Source organism: Marmota monax, unplaced genomic scaffold, assembly GCF_021218885.2.
Source record: "Marmota monax isolate L192 unplaced genomic scaffold, Marmota_monax_Labrador192_F-V1.1 WCK01_AAM20220418_F8-fsc00005, whole genome shotgun sequence".
NCBI classification, from domain to species: Eukaryota; Metazoa; Chordata; class Mammalia; order Rodentia; family Sciuridae; genus Marmota; species Marmota monax.
The window spans coordinates 6217047-6240755 of record NW_026692254.1 but is presented as its reverse complement, the minus strand read 5'-3'; the positions used below and the strand labels follow the sequence as shown (position 1 = coordinate 6240755).

Here is a 23709-nt window from a genome sequence, read left to right as displayed (position 1 = left end):
TTGCCTCTGGGCCTTGCTTCTTTTGTTAATACCTACATATCATATATGGTGCCTCACCATTGCACTTGTGTTAAAGTCCAATGAATATAAGTTAATTTTTTTGTGTAGTTAGAAGTTTTGTAGTGATTGGTCAAGAAAAATTTCTGCAACGCCAGTGGTCTTACATTCATAATGAAGAAGGATAGAGGATTTTTTTAGCCCATAATTTTTAACAGGGGGAAATATGATGATGCATGCCTTCCTGTGTCTCCTCTAGAGTGCTGACAGAAAGTAAGGGAATTTTCATAAAATTTTATAATATGTCAGTGTTAAAATGCTAACTGTGCCTTTCAAAAATATCAATAAACTGGAAAGTTATGCAGGTAAGACTTCTTTAGGGATAGTAAGTCATATAAATAATTCATATATAAAGTAATCATCAGTTTACGGAGACTCATACTGATAATTGATATTTAAGTAAAAAACCCTAAAAACTAAAAAGAGCTAATTTGCAAAAGAAACATTTTGTTACTGGACTTCAGCCAGTTGAAATTGAAATTGAAATTAGTCTTTTGTGGTTTACTCAAAATACGGTTCTTGATTTACTGAGATGTCACAGTACCAGGCATAGTAGGGTGAATACAGTTAATAATATCTCAGAATAGCTAGCTCAGAGGAATTTGAATGTACTCATCATAAAGAAATGATTAAAATTTAAACTTTGATAGAGATGCTAATTATTCAGGTCTGATCATTATCCATTGTGTACATGAATCAGGAACACTGCACATCATAAATATGTGTAATTATTGTGTATCAATTTAAAAAAGTTATTATAGTACCAAAGTGATTATTGGTATATCCACCATTACAAAAATATTTACTTTTCTTCAGTGAATAATTACATCGATGTCTAGATATTTTTCAGTGATTCTAATATAAACAATTTTCTCATCAAAGGGAAATATTTTCATACTCTGTATTTTCAGAAATCTTGTATATAGATTAGTATTATTAAATATTGAAGATAGTCTAATTGTGGCTTTCTATGATTAAATCATATCATATTGTAGTTTGGCACAACAAAATTAATGGATTGGATGTGTTTTCTTATGTTCATATATGAATGCACAACCAGTGTAACCCCATATCATGTACAACCACTAGAATGGAAATTCATCCTCCATGTATATACAATATGTCAAAATATATACTCTACTGTCATTATATCTAAAAGAAAATATTTAAAAATTGCTTTATCTAAAACAAAATTAAAGCTTAAGTTGAGTGATGAGTATATAAAATAATACCATATTATTTCATTTACAGACTATGAAGGAAGCAGTTAGTTTTACTGAGACTGATGACTACAACCTTTCTTAGATAACTCTTTAGTAAATACTGATGGTGAAAAATAATAAGAATGGTACTTGGGGAAATGGCTATCCATTGGTTAACTTACTGATAACTTTTAACTGTTTATTTGGTTTTTCCAGAAAATATTACTGTTTAGAGGTGATTAAAAAGATACTTTAAACAAATTTGCTTCCTATTTGGCTTGTACTTACTCAAAGAAGTTTTTTTGTGGTGAAAAGTTTTATTTTACAGTTTCTTTAATTTTCATATTGTTTCACTTTAATTTTTTACTAGTTTTATTTTGTGTGTAATGTTTTCACAAAAATCTCTTCCTGTTAGTAATTTCATTTTAGAATATTTTGTACTCATTCAGTCTGACATTTTATTTTACTCAGATTCTTGGTTCCTGTATAAACAGTTACAACAGAAGTTCAATATTTAGAGCAGTGATTCTCAACTGGCACCTGGTGGGTAGAAGTCAGGGACACTGCTAAACTACCTACAATATACAGACTGGCCCCAGAATGAAGAACTATCAGGCCTCAAATATCAATAGTGCTAAGGGTAAAACACTTATTTGGGGTGAAATGAAGAAGACTGGTCTGGGTCTTCTTTATTGTGCTTTTGCCATCCTGGTTTTATAGCACATAGAGTGAAGGGACTTAGGGCGTAGTGACTTTTGAGAACAATTTGCTATTCTTTGATCTGGCAACTACAGTATCAAGCTCCTTCTTTCAGTCTGATGCCAGTTGTTCTTTATCACTTAAAATGATGCTGTTGTTCTTTGTGATTGTCCTGTTAGGAGATGGGGCCAAGAGCAGTGTATATCAGTCCTCAGTCTTAGAGTATACGTCCTCTACTGGTTGGCACATGGGCATATCCTGATAAACTATTGCTAGATAATATTCAGACACTTATAATTTATTTTCTGATCTTGAATTCCTTACCATATCAATGATTACTGCTTTTGTTTTCACGTAAGGTAATATTTCTTGTTTTTATTTTTAATCTGTGTGACCAGTCAACTCACAAAAATTGTTTTAGTAACATAAGCAATAGAGAATTACCTTCAACCATAATTACATTTACTCTGATCCTTTGGGGACTCTATTTGGTGGTGACATAATTTTGGTAGAGTTATTTGTCTTTGAGGGGGAAAGATGTGGTGTTTGTTCTTTGGAAGAGTCACAACCAACCTGTTTTTATTAATATGAATTGCTGAATAGCTACATTAAACACACGAGCGTGCGCGCGCCCACACGCACACACACACACACACACACACACACTTTTTCCTTTGTGGGAAGTTTCTTGTAGCTGTTTTGCCATTTAATCTGCTTTTTATGTTGGGTCATTTATCAGTCTGTTGCATTCACAGGCTGTGCAGATGGTAGATTTTATTTTTCTTTGGGGAATATTATAATTGTAGTAATTAGAGGATCAGCCATCTTCCCTTATTCTAAAAAGACTTAAGGGACCTAATGGGAAGCCTCACTTAGCTGTTTCTGCATCTTGTTGGTAGGCTCTGGGGAAATGCTCATTGTCTGTTAGGACCAGGGCTGACTCACTTTTGGAAAGCTTGATCTTGTGAGAAGCCTCAATGTTGAGTGAATATATATCTACTGTGCTTTTTATAAGTTTAAGTTGGTATCATGTACAATTTTTTTAAAACTAGGAAATTATGCTCTTCATTTTACTTAAACAGCCTTGTATAAGGGTAACTGGAACCCAGAACTTTGATTAGTAAAACATGAGCCTCATTCCATTAAATAAGATTGATTAAGAAAGTCTTAACTTTCAAATTACTTTGAAAATATTCAGATATCTGGAAAAAATAAAAGTTAATTAAGAGCTTATACATTTGGTTTCATTAAATCCTGATGATTCTTTTTCTCAGTGGGAAAAAATTAAGTAATCCTTTATTGATCATTTTTTGATGTTCTGAGTAAAGCTTTAGGAAGCAAAGTATTTAATATTGAGTAATTTATACCATCAAGAGACAAGAAAGTTTGTGCTTTTAAAATTTGGGTTATTGGGATTAACTAGGCTTTTGAGACAGTAAATGAATTGGTGAATTGAGCCAGAATTTAGTTCTTTGAAGTGATTCAAAACAATTATTATGTGACATTCAAAACAGAAGATGCATTAGAGCTAAGATTTATCAGGTAATTTTTCTATATTGTGGATCACTATTTTTCAACTTTGAATATTACATAATTCTGTATCTTGATATTTTCTTATCAGTGTTAAAATGACCTGCATTTGTTATAAAAGAGTGACTGCTACAGCTGACACTAGGATGGGAGCAACTTTAGCACAAATTGCCCTTTCTTAACAAATGAAATACCAGCAGAGGGAGCCCAAGATCTGTTAAAAAAGAAAGGCCTCATGAACATGTTTTCATATATTAGAAAGCATGGATTGAGTGCATACTTAGTGCAAAGAATGAAAAAAGCCCAAGAAATGATGTATACTTATAAAACAGGCAATTGGGTTTAAATTGTGGGATAAGAATAATTGAAAATTTCCCATACCCTGTCTCATGATAATCAACTACAGGAGTAGCTCAGAGCTCTGACAATACAACAAGTGCACTTGGCATTGTGGCTGTCACCTTTCTTCCACTTCAATCACTGATACTCCTGCTTCTTCCAGTTATTTCTATAGCTTGGGCTTCCTCCATTTGAGAAATCTCTCCTGACAGTTTTGCAGAAACAAAGCTTTAAAAGCTGCATTAGGCCAGCCTGTTGGGAAGACAGACCAGCTGGTGGTGGCAGGCGCTTCCTCCGTCTGCTATGTTGAGGACCAGTGGGGGCACTCTAATTTGGAAGGGATGGTGCTGTGGCTGTATTGTATCCCACCAGATGGCGGTGTTCTTTATCTTTAGAAGGAAGCTGCCAGTGTTGGCTCGGCTTTTATTTGCTTCTGCTCATACTCCAGAAAGCAACATCTACCAATTTTGGCATCAGATTAAGAGAATAAAACCCACTGCTCTTGCCACTATCCACAAAATGGGCACTGGCCAATTATATTTTAGAAAGTTAGGAAGCTCTTGGGCGCCCTCTACTGATGTTAGATTTAAAAGAATGTTCATTAACAAATATATTCTCTTCTTACAAGGTTTCTGCATCTTGCATAATTAGAATAAACAATGAAAGAAGATAGATGAAGGGCTGGCTCATGGTGTCATATGTTTTTGATTGTCTAATGCTGAAGACACTAGAAGGAGATTTGTGCTTTAGGATGTGTAGCTATTTTTTAAAAACAAAATCGCACATATGCTCTGTGCTTCTCCATGGAAAAAAATGATCAGTGCTTGGCTACTTAAGATGAAGGTAAAGAAAATCTGGGAAAACGAGACTTTAATGAGTCTGTCTCCTCCTGGAACCTTAGCCTATGTTTTCTTACACTCCAAGCTCACTTTCTGATCAGCATCCAAATTTAGATTGTAGTGTAGAACTTTGAATCTTAAAGGAAGGATCCCACAAATTTCATAGTTTTGAAGTCTTGTAATTGTATCAATATAATAGTAAATGGAATTTTCATTTGGATAGAAAAAATAAAGCAGCGACCCTTTGTAGAATTCCTGCATGTTAAACTTAGAATCATCATGTATACCATTTCTTGGTTGAGGTGAGCCATCACTTTGGCTTAGAGTATAGAAAGGGCTATACAGAGGGAGGCTCACTGCCAGTGAGCCTCCATTTCTAGTGAGGAACTGGGTGACACAGCCAGGTAAGATAATACAGACTGAATTTTAATCAGTCTTTTCTTAGTAGCAGTGAAACTTTAGCTGATTAAAAAATTTGGAAAATATGGTGTCATGATTATGTGGATGTAAAGTTTTATAACTACATCAGTGAATATAGAGTGTGCTAAGGAACAGAGCGGTGGATCTTACATGCGTGGCCACAAAGCAAGACCTATAGGGGGATGTGCCCATAGTAGCATAGACAGGAGGGGCAAAGGAACATGGCTGGGTTAACATAGGAAGTGAATAGAAGGAGGAAGAGAGCAGAAGGTGCCAAGTTGGTCCTATTGCTGAGAATAAAGAAATTACCAGTTCTTTGTGGGGAGTGGGGGGGGGGTCATTATGTGGGATAATATAATCTAGAAGACTCTGTTTACCCCAGCAAGCACAGATTTGACCCCCTGATGATAGAAGGCCTCGCAGGGTTTTAAGAGGAGTGGTATAGACAGATCTTTGTTTTAGAGGCACCTCTCTGGAGCACACATACGAGAGTGGCAAAAAGAAGGGGATAGTGACTAGTTAGAAGGCAAATAAAATGACCTAGAAAAAAGATGATACAACCTCAAAGCCCTAACTCTAGAGAGAGAAGGTAGAGTGGTTATCCCAATGCCTTGGGTGGCCTTTAGAGATTAAAATGAATTATGCATTTTAGAAATGAGCTAAGAGGAAACTCATTCTCCAGGGCAACATAGTTAGTAATAATCCTAGTGGAGATTATCCAGGAATCAGTACTCAGTTATTTTTTTATTATAGTCATATGTGTATTAGGTCTATAAATATACCAAGAGATCTTTTTGTCCATTAGCGATATGCACCGTTAAACAGAGTTTTATTTTGGTCAGTTGTGCACTTTTCTGGTAAAAGGAATAACAGTTGAAATTCTTGTTTTCTTTCATCTTCCTTTAGTGTGTGTGTATGTGTGTGTGTGTGTGTGACTTTCTACTGTCCTCAAATGTAAACTGTCCTCTCTGTGCATCTCCCAAGTTACTGGATCTTTTTTTACTTTCTGCCCCTGAAATTTCAAGTGACTTACAGCTCTCAATCATTTTTGTGGCTTTCACCACCCTCTCACCCTTTACTTTGATTTAAAAATAAAAAGCTGAGTAGAACTTAAAAGGAAAATATATTATTGGAGTGGAATATTAGTGTTAACGAGGATAGGAAACTTGATGATATAAATACAAATTATCTTACTGCAAAGGTTTTGTGGAAAAGTATTAATTCTTAAAATTAATAAAACTTAATTCTTTAAATCTGTTTTTTTAAATGGTGAAAATATTTTTAAAAATCTTAAGCTACAACACTTCATTTTTTGTGTTAATGCTCACAGAAGTGGAGGAGTGTCAACAGTCAGAAAATGCACCTGTAGCTGAGTCTGGTCATCTCATGGTGGGACAGCAACAGGTCCTCCGGAGCAGCAGCACATCTGACATCACTGAGCCACTGTGCTCAGATTCTTCTCAAGGTGCGGTTTCTTCAGTTATTGATTCAGAATGTAGATTCTGGTTGGAGGTGGGGAACTGCAGAGAGTATTCCTTTCTACATTTATTCTGAATATGTTTTGAGGGAATTTACTTTTTGAGTACAAGGATGTGGTTTCTACCAATGAAATGTTTTCATTGTTTAATATATTTATTTAAAATATATCAAGTTTGGCAAATGACTAGAGTAAGAAGGAGGCAGAAAATATTCCTAGACAAGAGCAGAAGGAATAGCACATTATGTAGAAAGCAGGGGGGCAGCATGAGGGGAAATGAGGAATGGGCTGTGAGAGGAGCTGTGGAAGTTGAAAATGAGAATGGAAAGCTGACCAGACTTGTGGAAAAGTTTACTAGCAACTTCCAAACACTGCTGAGGTTGAAAATAACTTGTAGTAGCATTTGTCCACATGGTTTTGCCAACAACTTTCAGCAGCAATAGGGTAGAGAAAACAGAGAGATAGGTGATTCAACCCATTAACAGTTAATAGTATACTTTACAGTGAAAACACGTGTTTAAAGTTTTATAAAGTATCAACAGACTTATCATTCCAATTTAGTGTCATGAATTAATTAAGAAACAAATCTACCTTGTTTATTAATAAGTTATATCTCTTAATATCAAGTATATGCTAGTCTCATAAAACGTGTAGAGAAGTGTTCCCTCTTAGAAATCCTCTTGAAATAAGAAAATGTAGTAAAAAATAATCCGAGGAAATCTATTGTCTGAAAGATTTTATACTCTTTTAAAGATTTGTGTAAAATTATTATTATTAGGGCTGGGGATATAGCTCAGAAGCACAATGTTTGCCTAGCATGCCCAAAGTCCTGGGTTTGATCTTCACCATTGAAAGGGGGAAGAAAAGATTATCACTGTTTTCCTTAAATATGTGGGGAATCTGTCAGTTTCCTGGAGTTTTCTCACAAGAAGGGTTTAAAATATTATTCATATTTTTTAAAAATTTCACTTAAGGGAGAAGGAATAAGTTTAAAAGATCTGTTGTACAATATGGCAATTATAGTATAATTGTAATACAGTGTATAGTATTCTTAAAAATTTGCTGAGAGAGTAGATTTTTAAGTACTCTCTCACATGCACACAAAGAAGTATGTGAGGTAATGTATATGTTAATTAGCTCAATTTAGCCATCCCACATTGTATGCATATTTTAAAACATCATGTTATAATTGATAACTATATATACTTTTTACCAATTAAAGAACTTAAAAATTAACCATTTTTAAGAATTATAGGGCTATTCAGATTTTCCTTGTTTTGATTTTGATAAATTATGTTTTTCTGAAAATTTGTTCAGTTCATATTTATTTTCATATTTCTTGGCCTCAGATTATTTATAAAATCTTCTTGTGGCCTTTTTAAATGTTTATGGGATTTGTGGCGATATTCCTTTTCTTATTACTGAAACTTTCTGCTTTCTCTTGTCAGTCTTCATTTTAAGTCCTAAAGAGCCAATTTACTGCTCTCTACTTCCTGTTGGCTTACCTGTTGGCAACTCAGGCAGCTTTTCTTTGAGATACCTTTCCTAAGGTTTCCTGTGCTAATGGAATGACTAAGTGGAGCCATTGGCCACAGTGAACAGCATTGAGCCTTCTGTAGTCAAGGCCTTCTGTGGGCCAGAGACCAGGTCTTTAATGTGGGCTTGTCAGTGTGGGTATGGGTATGTATTTCATTGTTGAAAAACAGAATATTTATAGGTAAGCTGGTATATGCCCTTTTTAAGCATAAAGAAACAAGGAATTTAACAATGGTTATTTTCTAAGTAGGAAGGAATATGAAGGCCTTCCCTTTTAATTTTGTACACTTCTGTGACATTTGAGTTTTGTATCAATATATACTACATTTTATGCTGCCAGTTTGTCAGACCCATAATTCATGCTTTTATATATCTTAGGGTAGATTGCATATCTAGAAATAGAATAAATGAATTTACAGTAAAAATGTTTTTCTCTACAAGATAATACCTATTTTCCAAAGTGGTTGTACCTGTTATATATCTGCCAGCATTATATAGAGTTCCAATTCTAAATAGGTACTTTGATAGTTATTTATATGGAAAAATTGTTTTTCTAATTTTCCTTCTGAAACATTCCTTCTGTTGATTTTTCTTCCCCCACCAAATCTCTAGGTCAAAAGGTAGAAAATGCACAGAATTTGAGTTCTTCAGAACTCAGGGCCATTCAGGAGAATAAAGGACATGTGAAGAGAGAACATGAAGGAATAACAGTAAGATTTTTAAAAGCATATCAGTTTGTCATTTAAAAAAACCAAATTATTGCATAATAAATGAATTTATTGGTGATGGTGATATTTAAATTATTTTTCCCATTTAGATGGACTATCAGCCAAAATGACCTTTAAATCATTTCAGGTTTTGCTTGTTTGCTTAAGTAAAATTATAGTCATGGTGCAAAAATGGTGAAATAAAATGAACACAAAATGGAATTTATTGCCTGGTCTGTATGTGGCATTATATATTTTTAAGCAGACAAATTTGCCTGTTGAACTTATATTTCAGATACACCTTCTTGACGTTGTTTTGGGTAGTAGCCACCATCTGACCTGAGTTACTAGTTAAGTAAATATTCACAAGGGTCAGTTACAGTTCCTTTTTGCAGGGAAAGCCACCCATATAGCCTTTATTCAAATATAAACAAATGCAATGTATAAAGAAGAAAATTTAAACATCCTATAACTCATTTACACAGATGACCCTGTTCATTTTTTTAAATGTAGTATATATTTATACAAAACTCAAATGTCACAGAAGTGTACAAAATTAAGAGGGAAGGCCTTCATATTCCTTCCTGTTTAGAAAATAATCATTGTTAAATTCCTTGTTTCTTTATGCTTAGAAAGGGCATATACCAGCTTACCTATAAATATTCTGTTTTTCAACAATGAAATACATACCCACAAACCCATCACCCCGTTTAAGAACTGCAGTGTTTCTTGTGTTATTGCTTTGGTTTCCTCTTTGTCCCCTCTTCCTGCTACCTCTCCGAGAGAGTGGCATTACTCTGGCTTTATGTGTATTAGTTCCTTATTTTGTTCTATGGTTTCGCCATATATGTATCTTCAAATGATATATATTCTTCAGTTTTCCTTATTTTTGAAAGTTTTTGTAAAGTGTTCATTAGTAGTACAGTTGCCTTGTTCACTCATTGTATGTTTCAGTGATTTATTCATATTCTGGCAAATAGCAATAATTCATCAAATTTTCTCTGGCATATGAATATTCCATCATATATTTTTCTATTCTTTTGTTGATGGGCATTTAGATTGTTTCCAGCTGTTGTTTTTAGGGAAAACTGCCACTGTTTACATTTTTGTATGTGTCTCAAGATCTACATGTTTAAAGTTTTCACTAGGATGACCATCTAGGAGTGGAATTAATAAATTATACAATAAAATAATGTTCTATATAAGATAAGACCTAACTCCCAATGTGGTTTTACCACTTATATTTCTGTGATCAATGTATAGAATTCCCATTCACAATTTTGCCAAAACTTTTCTAGTTACAAATTCAAAAATTTTTATAAGTCCCAAATGGGTGAAAATAACATCTGATATTTGCATTTCTAGGTTACCAATAAGGTTTGAAATCTTTCCATGTTGATTGGTCATTTGTGTTTCAAAGCAGTGCCTACTTTGTCACTTATTGTCTTTTTTTCTCTTATTTGTATCTGGATATTGATCCGGTTTTGGTTATGTGTATAGTAAATATCTTCTTGTAATGTGTGGCTTATATTTCCATTCTCTCGGTGATACCTTTTGATGAACAGAAATCCTTCATTTTAATGTTCTCTATCATCATTTTTATGGATATGATTTTATCAAGTTTGTAAAAATCTCAGCTATACAATGGAAAACAAATACTACCTTATGTTTATTCAATAAGTGTTTTCAATAAGAGTTTTGCTCTATATATTTAAGAGTTTCACCCACCAAGAACTGATCCTTGTACATGAATAAAGATAGGGACCCAATTTCATTTTTTCCCTCATAATAATTGTTTGTCCCAGGTCTCAATTTAGTGAATCCATTTTCATTGATTGAGTTGAAATACTACCTCTCTCTGATATGCTGTTTCGTGGGTGTGTAAACCTTTGTTTTGTTATTTATCTTCATTTTTTGGTTGTTTTAATTACTATTTTAATTACTATTCTTCTCTCATTTCCTTAGCCCCCTTCTTTTCTCGAGGATGCTGTGTTTCTGTTGTATTTTGTCTTTTCATTGTTGTTAGTAAGAAGTCTTCTATCCATCCTTTCTAGTTGTTGTTTCTTGCTATTCTTTGTCCTTATCCTTCAATTTCCCTATAGTATATTTTTAGGTATGGGTTTCTTTGGGTTTATACAGTTGTCCTTTTTGGTATGTGCTGTGCACCACTCATTTCTGCATACTTGTTTTCTGTCATTTGGGAACATTCTTGATAATCATTTTTTCAAATATGGCCACTTTTTCATTCTTTCTTCTCTTTTCTACAATTATGGATAGATATATTAGAATTTCTCATTCTTTCTTCCATGTTTCTTAAGCTTTTAAGCTTCATATTTTCCGTTCTCTTTGGTCCTCTGGGTACATTCTGATCATTTCATTAGCTCTGTCTTTCATTGGTTCAATAACTCTCTTTAGTCTACTCTTTAATATTTCCAATGAGTTTTTTTAGCACAGCAAGTACATATTTTGTTTCAAAGTTTAAGTTGATTCTTTTCAAGTATATCTTATAATTTCTCATAATCTCTTATTGCTTCATCATTTTTATGATTCCCATCTTTTATTCCTTTAAAGTATTCACAAATTGTAATTCTAAAATCTTTATCTGATTATCTGAAATATGATAGTTGTTGATTTTAAGACTCTTAGGCCTAGTGATTTATTTCCTTTGCTGCTTGGTGATTTTTTGATTTTGAGTAGCTGACTGATTTTAATCTGAAGAATACCCAGAAATCTAAATAGATGAATGTTCACCAGGACAGTGTTAGCATTTGAGTCTTCTATGAGTCAGGGAGTGCTATTTTGATCCTGGAGTCTTGGTTCTTTTGCCACTGGCAAAGGTAATATTGGATTTGCCCTCACAATAGAGCCATTTCAGTACCCTGTTTTCTGGTCACTTTTGAGAGAGCACATGGATATCTTGGAGGTTTACTTCCTGTGAACCCTAAATTGCAACCAAAGTTCTAAAGTTGTGGGGTGTTTTTCTTTCATGCAGTCCGAAGCAAAAAAGTTCACAATCTGCTTTGCAGTTAAGGAGCTGTCCTGTCTACTTAGTGTGTGTAGTACTGTAATACTTTCTTTTCAGGTAATGTTAATCTTCCTAAGTATTTCGTTTTACTATATCCTTTTAGTTTAGTAATCATTCTGTCTTTTCATTATACTTCTTGGTCCCCTTTTAAAAATTTGTTTGCTTATTTAATATCTATCCCTTTAATTGGTTAATTAAATCCCAGATTGTTTGTCCTCCCCCCACGCCCCAAATACCCTCTGCAGTGGAGACCCTTAAATTTACATCTTTATTCCTGGCTCAATTCTCTATCTCACCAATGCTGGATTTTTGGTCCCTACTTATAAGATATTCTCTTTGAATATTCAGCACAAAGATAAAAACTAAAATGTCTGAAACTTTCTCAAGTTCTTCCCTTCCTTCTTCCTTTCCTTTCTTTACATTTCCCTCCCTCTCACCATTTGTCACCGTCTTTCTCACTGTCCCCTAGCTCTCTGCCCTTTTGTAATTTAATTTTCTTCCACTCCTATATATACTTGATCATAAGCTCTAACCTGTCATCCTGCAGCATTTTTATTTCTATTTTCTTCTCCTTTTCCACTATCAGAAACCTTATCCCCTCATTCCTGAATCATCATAACCATTCTATAGCAATTTTCTTCTTCATTCTAATCTATTCCACAGATAACTACTTGTCTTTCCAGTAAGGATTTTAATCACAGTGAGCTATTATCTAGAATGTACAGTAGCTCATTTTATTACTATTAGGCCAAAAGTCTAAAAACCTCATGTTAAGGCCCACTGGCAGCTGCCTCTTTTAGAAGGTCTGCTTTTCTTCTTACCTGTTTCCTTCTTCACGTGGCTTCCCTGCATGGCCTGCTATAATCAGCTTCTTTTCCTGCACATAGAACTTGCTGATTACCACTCCGTGCTTCCTGCCTTGAATCCCCTCCTGCCTTCCCTCTACCACTTCCTGTCTATTGCCTTCTTGAACAGCTGTCCTGTAACTGTCAGCCAATTAAGGTAACACTTTATTTTACATAATTATCAGAGAGAATTTATTTGCATATTTTGCTTATGAACATTGTAGTTATTTTGTGTAATTTGTGTATGTTTTGTCTGTCCAAGCAAATTATCAGATTTTAGAGGACGCAGATTGCCTCATGATTTTTTAGTGCTCCGTATTTCACATAAGGTTCAGTGTTTAAGCAGTGCTCAGGAATGTCTGTGGCACTTTTAACTAGAAGGGCACGAAGTGGATCTTTTGTAATCTGGGAGGAGTTTGCACTTTACCTGCCTGCATACTCATCATTTGTGGGTAGGTTAGGCCTTCTGGAGAATTGTGTTCACTGTGTATGTGTGCTTGACCAGAGGAACAAATAGGACTTTAAAATAAATTTCTTCCATATAATTTGGCATCCCTTCTTAGTAGATCCATTTTAATTGGATGTCAGTTGACAAAGTAGAGGATAGAAATTAAAGTTTCAGGTCTTGAATAATATATAATTCAGTAATATATAATTGTTGAACACACATCTTTCAAATGGAAAATATCATTCAATGTTTTGTTGCTATTATTGTTTCTTTTTCTTTATAAATGTGGAGTAGGAACTTTACATAGTCTTACAAATTTTAGCTTTCCTGTAATAATTGCAATATTTCTTTTTGTCTGAAGATCTTAGTTCGAAGAAGCAGTAGCCCTGCTGAATTGGACTTGAAGGATGATCTGCAGCAGACACAAGGAAAATGTAGGGAAAGGCAGAAGAGTAAGTTCCAGGAAATGTAGTCTGCTTTCATCTACTGCAGAGTTGATGTGTTTTCTTTTCTTTTTACTTTCTAATTCAAGTGGTATCTTATCAGTTGAAGAGACATGGTTGTGAAATGGAATATTCTTTTTCCCAAAATTATATAATGCTAATCCAGTTAATTAAAAAGCTCTAGTCATTTGCCTATACCTGAGTGCCCTTTCTTTCCAACTCTGTGCCTTTCTCAAGATGAGAGTCACAGAGGGACTGAGAGCTTGAGTGAGCAGATGCATCCAGAAGAAAAATTACCTTCCCCAGAAGGCTAAGAACACAAAGGTGCAGAAGTACATTGATGTTAGTGGCCTAAGTACTTTAAAATAAAATTTTGATTGGAATTCTGAAATATATTATCATATACTAAAAAAAATATAGCCTCCTCAACAACTCCTACACACCCAGAGTGGCTCTTGATGGGGTGCAGAGGAGCTCATCTTATGCTCTACCTTCTCTCTTTGGGCTTAAAGTTTTGTGGAAGATGAAGTTTGAGACCTTACAACTTGGTCATATGATTACTGAGACAACTTTCAGTTCTTTACAAGTAAACAGCAGATTAGAAGCAATAAGGTTGGGGAACTGTCAGCAGAAGATACAAAGAGCTTCCAGAGGGAAGGGTAGACCCATAAAATTGTTAGGAAGTGGTCAGGAGACTTTGAGGAGGAAGACTATTTAGATTTGTTTTGTGTCAGATTAAATAAATAGCCCTGTAAGTCTTCATAAGTCAGTATAACTATGATTTAATTAGTTATTAAATACTAATAACTTTAGTATTTAAAGGAGAGAGTTTCTATAGTAGAAAATCTGTTGCAGTGAGATAATTCATTCCCAAAAGGCTCTAGATGATTCACCCTGTTTAGTGTAAACATCAAGTTTGAAGTATGTACATGTTTAGCAAAATAAACTTGCATTTGTGGTGTAATCAGTTATCAACATCTTCCTTCACTCACCTTCATTTTGTAGGTGAATAAGTCTTGGTAGAAAACTTTAGGACTTGGCATAATTTTGGGGGTGTATAAGAAAACTGAGCAAAGACAATTTGAAAAAAATGCCACTTGGATGATATATAGCAGAGTTCATAGTATCTATATGAGTGCTCTATCTTTGGAAGATTTAATTTGTTGACCTAGAGCTTCATATGGACACCCATCTGAACCCCAGTCAAGTTCTGCAGGTTCTGCCCAAGCCCCTGAGCAATTCCTGCTGTGTCAGCTGTTGAAGTGTTTAGTTACTTGCATTATTGGCAATTGTGAGTATTCTGATCTTCAGCTAGCTGTTTTCTCAAACTTTGATTCTTCTATTTTGCAAGATGATAGTACCAGCAGTGACACAGCTCTGGGCTATAACAATGAGGCAGAGCTGTCTATGAGCCCATGGCAGACTTGTGAGGAAGACCCAGAACTGAACACTCCCACGGATGTTGTGGTTGACTCTGATGCCCGCCATTGGTTACAACTGAGTCCAACTGATGCTTCAAACTTAACAGGTAACTAACTGTGTGTTTGAAAAAAGGCACCCGTGCAAACAGCTGGGAGATTCCAGAGTTTCCTAGTTGCCTCAACCCTAGGGATCCCTGAGCACAGTGGTAATGAGGGTGCCACCTCCAACCAAACTGAAGTGGCATTGCCAGCCACCTGTTCACTATCAGTCATGAATTTTTGAAGTCTGGTATGGAAAGGGTTCTGAAACAGTGGCCAGATGTGGGAGGAAGGCTGTCATGTTGATAAGCACTGTCTATCTGCCATGGGAGGAAGTGATGGTGCTCATGCCATTTGCCATTCTTTATTGAATTTGCTCCACTCTGGGAATAGAGGAGTGATTTTTTTCAATTTACATATGTCATAAATCCAGGATAAGTTAAGGGTTTTAGATATCTTATTAACTAATAATTTATTTTTTATCATAAGGTATTTGATGCAGACAGTGTAAGTTGTGACCTACATGTAGGTTATTTTTCATAGTAATAAAATGAGCCCTGGTGACATATTATTGCCCAGTGCAAAACCTAAAACAGCATCCACACCATGAGGTTCCTAGAAGCCCTTCTTAAATTCCTTTCCTTTTTGGGGCATCCTAGTTTGTTTTTCTAACAATTCCCTTGATTTCTTTAAAACTTTAACATGTCTTTGTCTTCAAACAATGTTATCATTTGGTTTTATTTCTAAACCTAAAAGTAATACTTTATATTTTTTGCAAGTTTTTTTCTTCAGTCTTTGTTTCTAAGATTAATGCATGCACAATGTAGCAAACTTTCTGATCTGCATCCAGGCTCTGCCAAGGGATTGCTGAGCAACCTTGAGCTGATTACTTAGTCTCTGTTCTTAAGTTTCTTTGTAAGAATAATGATAGTTCCTACCTGATAAGGCCATTGTAGAAAATGAGTGAACAGGGGAACCTCTCTGCAGTTTTTGCTGTTCCCATCTACATGTGCACACATGCATGCATATATTGTGAACCTTACAAAGTCTCAGTTCCTTCATCTGTGTGACAGGGATGATGAGAATGAGAACACCATGGAGAAACTGAGTTTTTGTTTTGACAAGCGTGAGGAGAGATGAGTCCTCTAAGGAACTCAGTGTGGGAAATATTGACTAGAGCTAAGACCTCCCTGATCCACATTCACACTCAGACACAGATACCTTGTATGAAAACTATACCAGCAAACTATAAAGCACAAGCTAAGTAAAAAGTGTTATTAAAATGCTAAAAATCAGTTACACATCCATTGATTTACATGTTGCCATACTAGTGTCTGTTGTATTCTGCTGCCTTTCCTATCCTCTACTATATATCAAGAACTATGTAATGTTTTGAACAACCAACAATAAAAAATTTTAAAAAAAATGCTAAAAATCATTTAAAAATTATAAAGACTAATGGTTTACCCTAAATCGATTTTTTTTAAACCAAGAAAACTTTAGTTTTCTCTGTGATAGAAAATTTTACTGAAGTCTCTGATATTTTTGGAAATTCTTGATGGAGTAATATTGAAACATTCATACAATTAGCCTATAAAAATGTTATTGGATAAAATTCTTAATATAATAGATAATGATTATGACTACTAGCATTATAAACTTATATGGGTTTAATAATGCAATAAGAACTTTAAGGTACTCTTTTTGATCCTGAATGGTAAATAGGCCAAGTCCTATCATTTCTTTTAGAGATGGAGAAACTGACACTCAGAGAAATCATGTTATCCCCCTAGATAATAAGTGCCAAAGTTGACACTGTCTTCCAAAGTGTTATGGCTCTGTATGCTGTTTTTCACTGTGTTGTGGTTAAAATTACAACTGGAAAGTCCTTTAAACTATTTGAGAGTTTTAATACATTCCTAAAATAAATGGCTTGGTCCAGTATACAGATTATCCAAGAAGAACTCATCATTATGGTACTATAGATCCAAGTCTGAATTTTCACTAAGTTGAATGTACTCAAACATGAACCAGGCTTATTTATTTTTACTGAAAGGAAAGAAAATTGAATGATTATTTCTTTTGTCTATCCTTGGGAAAGATTAATTCAGATTCCATTTCAGAGTATGTATTGGACAGCTCAATTTAATAAACTTGTGTGAGGTAATTCATATGATTCTTATGTTTTGATTAACTCCTTCAAATTCTTAGTTCTTTGAAATACTAATAGAATCAGAATGCTCAGTTCAATAGTTCATCTTGTCATCTGTGAAAAGGACAAACTGTAAGATGATAAGGCTTAAGGATTATCACAGTTCTGAATTTAACTTTCTGTTCTTAAGAGAACAGTTTCTTCATAAACGAACAAAATAAAATTCATGTTAGCCTGATCTTTAGGACATGCAAAAAAAGCAGTCAAACAATATGAATGTATCTGGTTTTCATTGAATAACCCTACCAATTGTCAAATACTTAGAATAATGAACTGCCAGGTATATTAAGATATGCAGACACATAATGATGGTCATGAAGGAAGAAGTTTATACTCAGTAGATGTCTAGAAACAGAGGCCACGTCATCAGAAATCTCCAGGGTTGGTCAAGAGGCAAGGGAGCAGAACATGGGTAACCACTTTTATTGTCATTTTTACTGGAAAACAAGGTCAAGCAGGGTCAGAAGATTTAGGATTTCTGCTGTGAATAATTCCAGTGGGCTCTGGAACATAGGGGCTGTCTTTAGTTGCCTGGTACCTGGCTGTAGAGAGATTAGAACTAGAATATATTGACTTGATATATTAAAGCTAGATAAAGTAGGTACTTGGAGGTGATGAGCCCCTATTGGTTCATTTACACATTAGAAGCATTGTCCTTTCCTGTGGAGATGTTTGCTATCTGTAGGAATTAGTTAACCCTGAAAAGTATAATTTCTTCCTTATCAGCAAGGCCCCAGCTACCGGAGCATTAAGAGTCCAGAAAATAAGAAAACATAGTTATTACATGCTTAGAGTTAGTTCTGTTAAGGTAATAAATTGGGGGCAGAGAATATTTATGGCTCTTTACCTACAAATCATCCCTTATTTAGCAGATAAACTTACGATGTAGAAATATTAATTTAGATACCACGAGAAATAAAAAAGATGAATAGGTCATTGTCACTATTATCTTAAGAGGTTACAAAGAGGATACATGATGCTTATACTCATAGTCTCAAATAATGTGTTAAATGGTATGAGATTTATTTAAAGTAAGATCTAATTACAAGTAGACTAATAAAATGGAATAGAAGGTGCAGAAATGAATCCACACAGGCATGGAACTATGATATATGATAGAGGTGGCTTTCCAGATCTGGCAAGGGAAGAATGGACTATTCAGCAAATCCCTTGGACTAGTATTTAGCCATATGGGGGAAGAATGAAATAGAATATCTCCCTTACACCATGTTTGAAGTCAGTTCCAGAGGTATAAAATTCTTAAATATGAAAAGAAAACTTTAAAAACTTTTGGAAGAAAATATCTTCTTAAAAATGTGTCTGTAATCTTGAGGTACTAAGGTTTTCTTAAATGAGAAACAAAAACAAAACAACCAACCAGAAAGGTAACCATAAGAAAATTACCCATATTCAACCTCAACAAAAATTAAAATTTTTTTAAACAGAGAAATTTTAAGAATTCCATGGTTTAGCAGAACAGCAGCATTTAGTAGATACCTTGAACCAAGGCACACATATGCTCTAAGCTGCAGGTGTTTTAACCTCTTAAAATTAATAAATATGCAAATCACCTTCAAAATATCTTTTATTTAGTGTGTTTATCATGGTTCTGCATCCAAATGTTTCTTGTAATAATGCCTTTACCAATTTTGTATTTAAATATAGCTGTGAATTACATCCTATTATCTTCCACTAAAATTGTTTTTTGTAGGAACAGTTTGCCAGCATTGTCAGTCATCACATACATTTTTTAGTATTTTCAACAGACTTTGATCTGTTTTGATGTCATGAAATATTATAAAGAAAAATAATAATAGTAAGTAACTACAGTGGAATTGGGAGCTCACTTAAGGGAAGGAGAGTGAGGCCGCAGTGGTGGACAGCCAAATGCTAACTTCTTCTCCATTTTGATCATTGAAGTCTGGGCCTGATTTTTCTGGCCCTAGAATTAACATGTTTAATTAGAGCCTTTGGGTTTGATCTTTAGTATAATTGTCAGATTAAAAGAGAAATTCATTTTCAAAGATACTCTCAAGCCTACATAAAATTAGAACCATATGAAATTGCCACTTAGTCATATGTACCTATTTTGTCAACTACTAAGACTTAATTCATAGCTAAAATCTTTTCCATATTTATAAATTCTTAAATTTCAGGTATCTCTATAAAATCATGTGTTTGTTTAGAGAAAGATGATATAATTTTGTTTGTAAGAGTTTTTACTTTAAATGGAAATGCTTTTTATATTGATTGTATTAGTTATATATATGGCAAATCATGTCAAAACCGATCAAATTACATACTGCAAATATGTGCATTTTATTGTACTTCAATTTTACCTCAATAAAGCTATGAAAAATAAATAAATAAACTAGGTTGAATTGATTAGGTTACAGCTCTCAAAATCCAGTCATTTTACTTCTCAACATTCCTGCATTAATACAGGAGCTTTGGGGGGACACCTCTTATCCAAATAACAAACATTATTTGCTGGTGACCCTTTACATATTTTAAATACTACATACCTTTCCACAAATTCCATGCCTTGTACAGTTTCCTCTGTCTGAACCTCCTTTGCTCTTCATGAAGTGTGTGTACATCTTGCAAAATTCAACTAATTTTTTCTTCTCCTTTGCAAAGACTTTCTGGTTTTCCCATATGCAGATACTTCTCATCTAGTCTTCCAAAGTTACACCTGGTTAAGTCCCACTGACTCTTATAATTATTTACTCACATGTCTTTTCCTCACCACATTGAGAACTCTTGGGGGCAAAAACTGTGTCATAATTCAAACTGGTAGCCCCCGTGCCCAGTGCATTACTCCGGAGGTATTATGGTAATTGTTATCAGCATCTGGAATGTTCCTCAGACTTTCATGTTGAAAGCATGGTTCTCAATGTAGTAAGGTTCAGAGGTGGGCCTTTTAGGCAATGATTAGATCATGAGGGCTTTGGCCTCATAAGTAACTAGAAGCAAGGAAATAATAAAGAATGAAAATCAATTAAATAGGAGACAAAGAGAAAATCAACAAAGGCAAAAGTTGATTCTTTAAAAAGGATACAACTAATAAACCATTAACCAGACTTATCAAGGAAAAAGAAAGGAGGAAATATCAGTCACCATTAACAGGAATGAAAGGGAATATCACTACAGATCCTACAGACATTGAAATATTTTGTTTATTCATTATTTTTCTTAGTCATTCCTCTAGGGCTTACAATATATATTGTATAATATGTGCTTCATATTTATACTAATTGTGGTAAAATATAAAAACATCACTTGATATCCCAGTATGTCTCTTCTTCCTTCCTTTTTAGCATAGTATTATGATACATACTACACACACATACATACACATACACATACATATATATAATAAACATTTTGGGGTAATGATCTTATATTTTACTGGAATTTAAAATAAATCTGAAGTAGAATTACACACACACACACACACACACGTGTGTGTGTGTATATAAACAAAAAAGAAATATGTAAAACAAATCCAACAACATATTGTTGTAATTATTGTTTTATGTAATATACCTTTTAAAGGTGCTAGATGAAAGACTACAAATATACAAAATATACATGTATGAGAAGTTCAGCAAATAAAGTAAAATAAAAACAGAAAAGAGTTCCTACTTTAGTAAAATTTCAAATGTCACCATATCACTCAATAATAATGAAACAAAAATATGCTAGGTTAGCATTCTATCTTGCTAATGAAAAAGAAAGTGAAGAAAGTATTTGGTATTTTGGTGGTGAACATGAAATTATCTGAAATCTCTCAAATCTCCTTTTTTTTAATTACATGCTTCTTCACTGACGAACCCTCTATATAAGTAGTGTCAGCATCTGTTCTGTTACTTATATCAGCAGTGGGATAATTTTAGGCAAAAACATTTTAATTTGTTAAAATCATTTTCACAATAATATTAAAGAAATGGTTATAGTCAGTCATCTCAAAAGCTTAGAAAGAACTCAACATATTTTGACTGTTGCCTAGGATTTTTATCATTGAGGCAAGAATTTTTTTTTTTTTTCTGAATGCAAAGCTGTATTAGAACAGATTTTCTAGGTGGAATCCTTTCATAACTGAGGATCTGTTTCTTGGCAGATGGTATAAAGGTGCAGCTAATGAGTTACTTGGTGTACCTTTACATGGAGCTCTGTTGCTCTAGCAGTGCTCCTGTGTGCTTGGAATACTGGGGCTAATCTCTCTTTTGGATGGCTGCATTTCTAAGGTTGGGGTACGGAATGAAACAAAAATGTAAATCACCTAATATTTTTTTCTTCTCTTTCAATGGATTAAAAAAAAATGGCATTCTTTAGGAGAAAAATAGATGTCATATTATGCTGCTTGTTCACTTGGAGGCTTATGTTGATTCATAAGCATTAGAACTTCAGTGTACTTCTTCCTACTATACTTACTTTACAGATTTAACAGTCAGAGGAGGAGCCTCTCTCCTGAGGCTTTTATAAAAGTCAGAGAGTGCAGAAGGTCTATACTTGGATTTTGCTCTCTGTACCTTTATCCTTCCGGTGTGGCATGTAGGAAGTCCAGTTTGGATATTCACACATTTTAATGTATCTCCTTAATTGAGTATATGATAGCTCTGTGGGAGCTACAGATGTGTTTTCCTCTCAGAAGGGAAAGCACTCCTGTGAAAGGCCTTGCCATGATACCATGGGCCACCCTTACTAAATCCTTTGTTTCTGTGCCTTGGGATCTTTCCATCACTAATGTAATGAGATATTGACAGCCATTCTTGGATCTGCTCTTGCTCCCTTTCAAATTCATTTTTTTTGCTCATAAATAATTTTTCTACTTCAGTTTCTCAGGTCCAGAGATGGTGCTTTAGTTTCTTTGATTATTTGTATAAAAATATACAAATACATATATAAAATTATCCTGCCTCCCTTCCTCCCTACCCTCTTTCTCTCTCTCTCTATGGGGATTGATAATTGCCTAGAAGTTAGCCCACCTCTATTTGTATGAAGTGAGGAACAGGCTGATTTTGGAATAATTATGTTAATAACAAACAAATAGTGTAAGACAGTAAAGACCACTGGTTTAGTCTAGCTACATGGATGTCAGTCATAAAATCTAAAGCAGAAGTTATTGGCAATAGCCATAGCTCTGAATTTATGTGAATTTCATAGCCTCCATATACATGAAGTAAAATTTGACAAAATTACAAGGGATTACTGATAAAAATCATAATCACAGAGGGAAATTTTAATATCACCTAACATTAATTGATGAGATAAGCAGAAATAATTATTAGTAACAATAAAGAAAACTTGCATAATACAGTTAATCTCAGTTGAATGGATATGTGTGTGTTGAGCTTAATAATTAAGATAATTAAAAAATACATGTTATTTTTTTAAAGTACACAGAATATTTTGAAAATTTATCAGTGAGATTATTTGTCTCAACAGATGTCTTTGGTTTGTAACTGTAACACATTCTGTGCATTAGATGAAGTTAAAATAATAGAAGTGTATCAAAAGGAACATAAGAAATTGAAAACTGAACTTCAAATAAATTATTGTCAAAAAATAAAATTGTATATTATAAAATGTTTAGAACTTGAGTGCAATGAAAATACTACATAAATCAAAATTGGTAGAATCTAGTTGAAGTCTTTAAAGGAGAAAAATATGGCTTTAGGTACATATATTAGAAGAGAAAAATATGCATCTATGTACCCTATTCAGAAAATGAGAGAACAGCAGAATAACTTACAAGTTAATTTTAAAAAGACTCTTAAAACTAAGAGACTATATGAATGTACTAGAAAGTAAAAACAAAAGAGAGAACAATCAAAAATCATTTTATCTTTACTGAACCTTCAAATAAAAGAGAAACTTTACCTTTCCCAGTTTATTCCATTGAAAGGGAAAGAAAGCTCTCTAAAACAATCAGACATGATTAGTATGATAAAAACAAAATTGGAGACCATCTCACATATAAAGCAAAAAAAATGTAACTAGAATATTAGCAATAGGAATCCAAGAATATTGGAAAAATATCATACAGCAGGGCCAAGAGAAGTTCATTCCAGGGATACAAAACAAAACAAAAAAAGACCTATTATGAGAAAGACATCAGTTAGGTCTCAATTGAGGAACTTTCTACAAAATACCTCATCTGTATTCCTTTGCATCTATAAGGAAGTCTGAGAAACTATCATAAACAAGTCAAGACCATAGTCATGACAATTATTTGTATTGAGTGAGATCCTGGAGCAATTGCAACAAAAAAATTAGGTTTAAAAACTTTGGGGGGGCTGGGGTTGTGGCTCAGTGGTTGAGCGCTTGCCTAGCACATGTGAAGCACTAGGTTCGATCCTCAGCACCACATAAAAATAAATAAAGATATTGCATCCATCTATAACTAAAAATATTTTTAAAAATTTCTTTAAAAACTAAGGAAATCTAAATAAAGTATGGACTTT

General features: G+C 34.0%; 1 protein-coding gene across 9 annotated transcripts in view; it reads left to right on the top strand.

Moving 5' to 3' along the window:
- Nucleotides 1-23709, top strand: part of Ralgapa2 (Ral GTPase activating protein catalytic subunit alpha 2) — a 334911-nt gene that overhangs the window by 136785 nt on the left and 174417 nt on the right. For all 9 annotated transcript variants that reach the window (XR_009226010.1, XR_009226009.1, XR_009226008.1 and 6 more), the window contains 4 exons: nt 6417-6551; nt 8712-8809; nt 13486-13576; nt 14919-15095. Coding sequence is in view for 6 of the 9 variants with exons in the window: in XM_046435038.1 (XP_046290994.1) it covers nt 6417-6551; nt 8712-8809; nt 13486-13576; nt 14919-15095 (501 nt within the window). In the remaining 3 variants the exon portion in view is untranslated. The remainder of the gene's footprint in view (nt 1-6416; nt 6552-8711; nt 8810-13485; nt 13577-14918; nt 15096-23709) is intronic.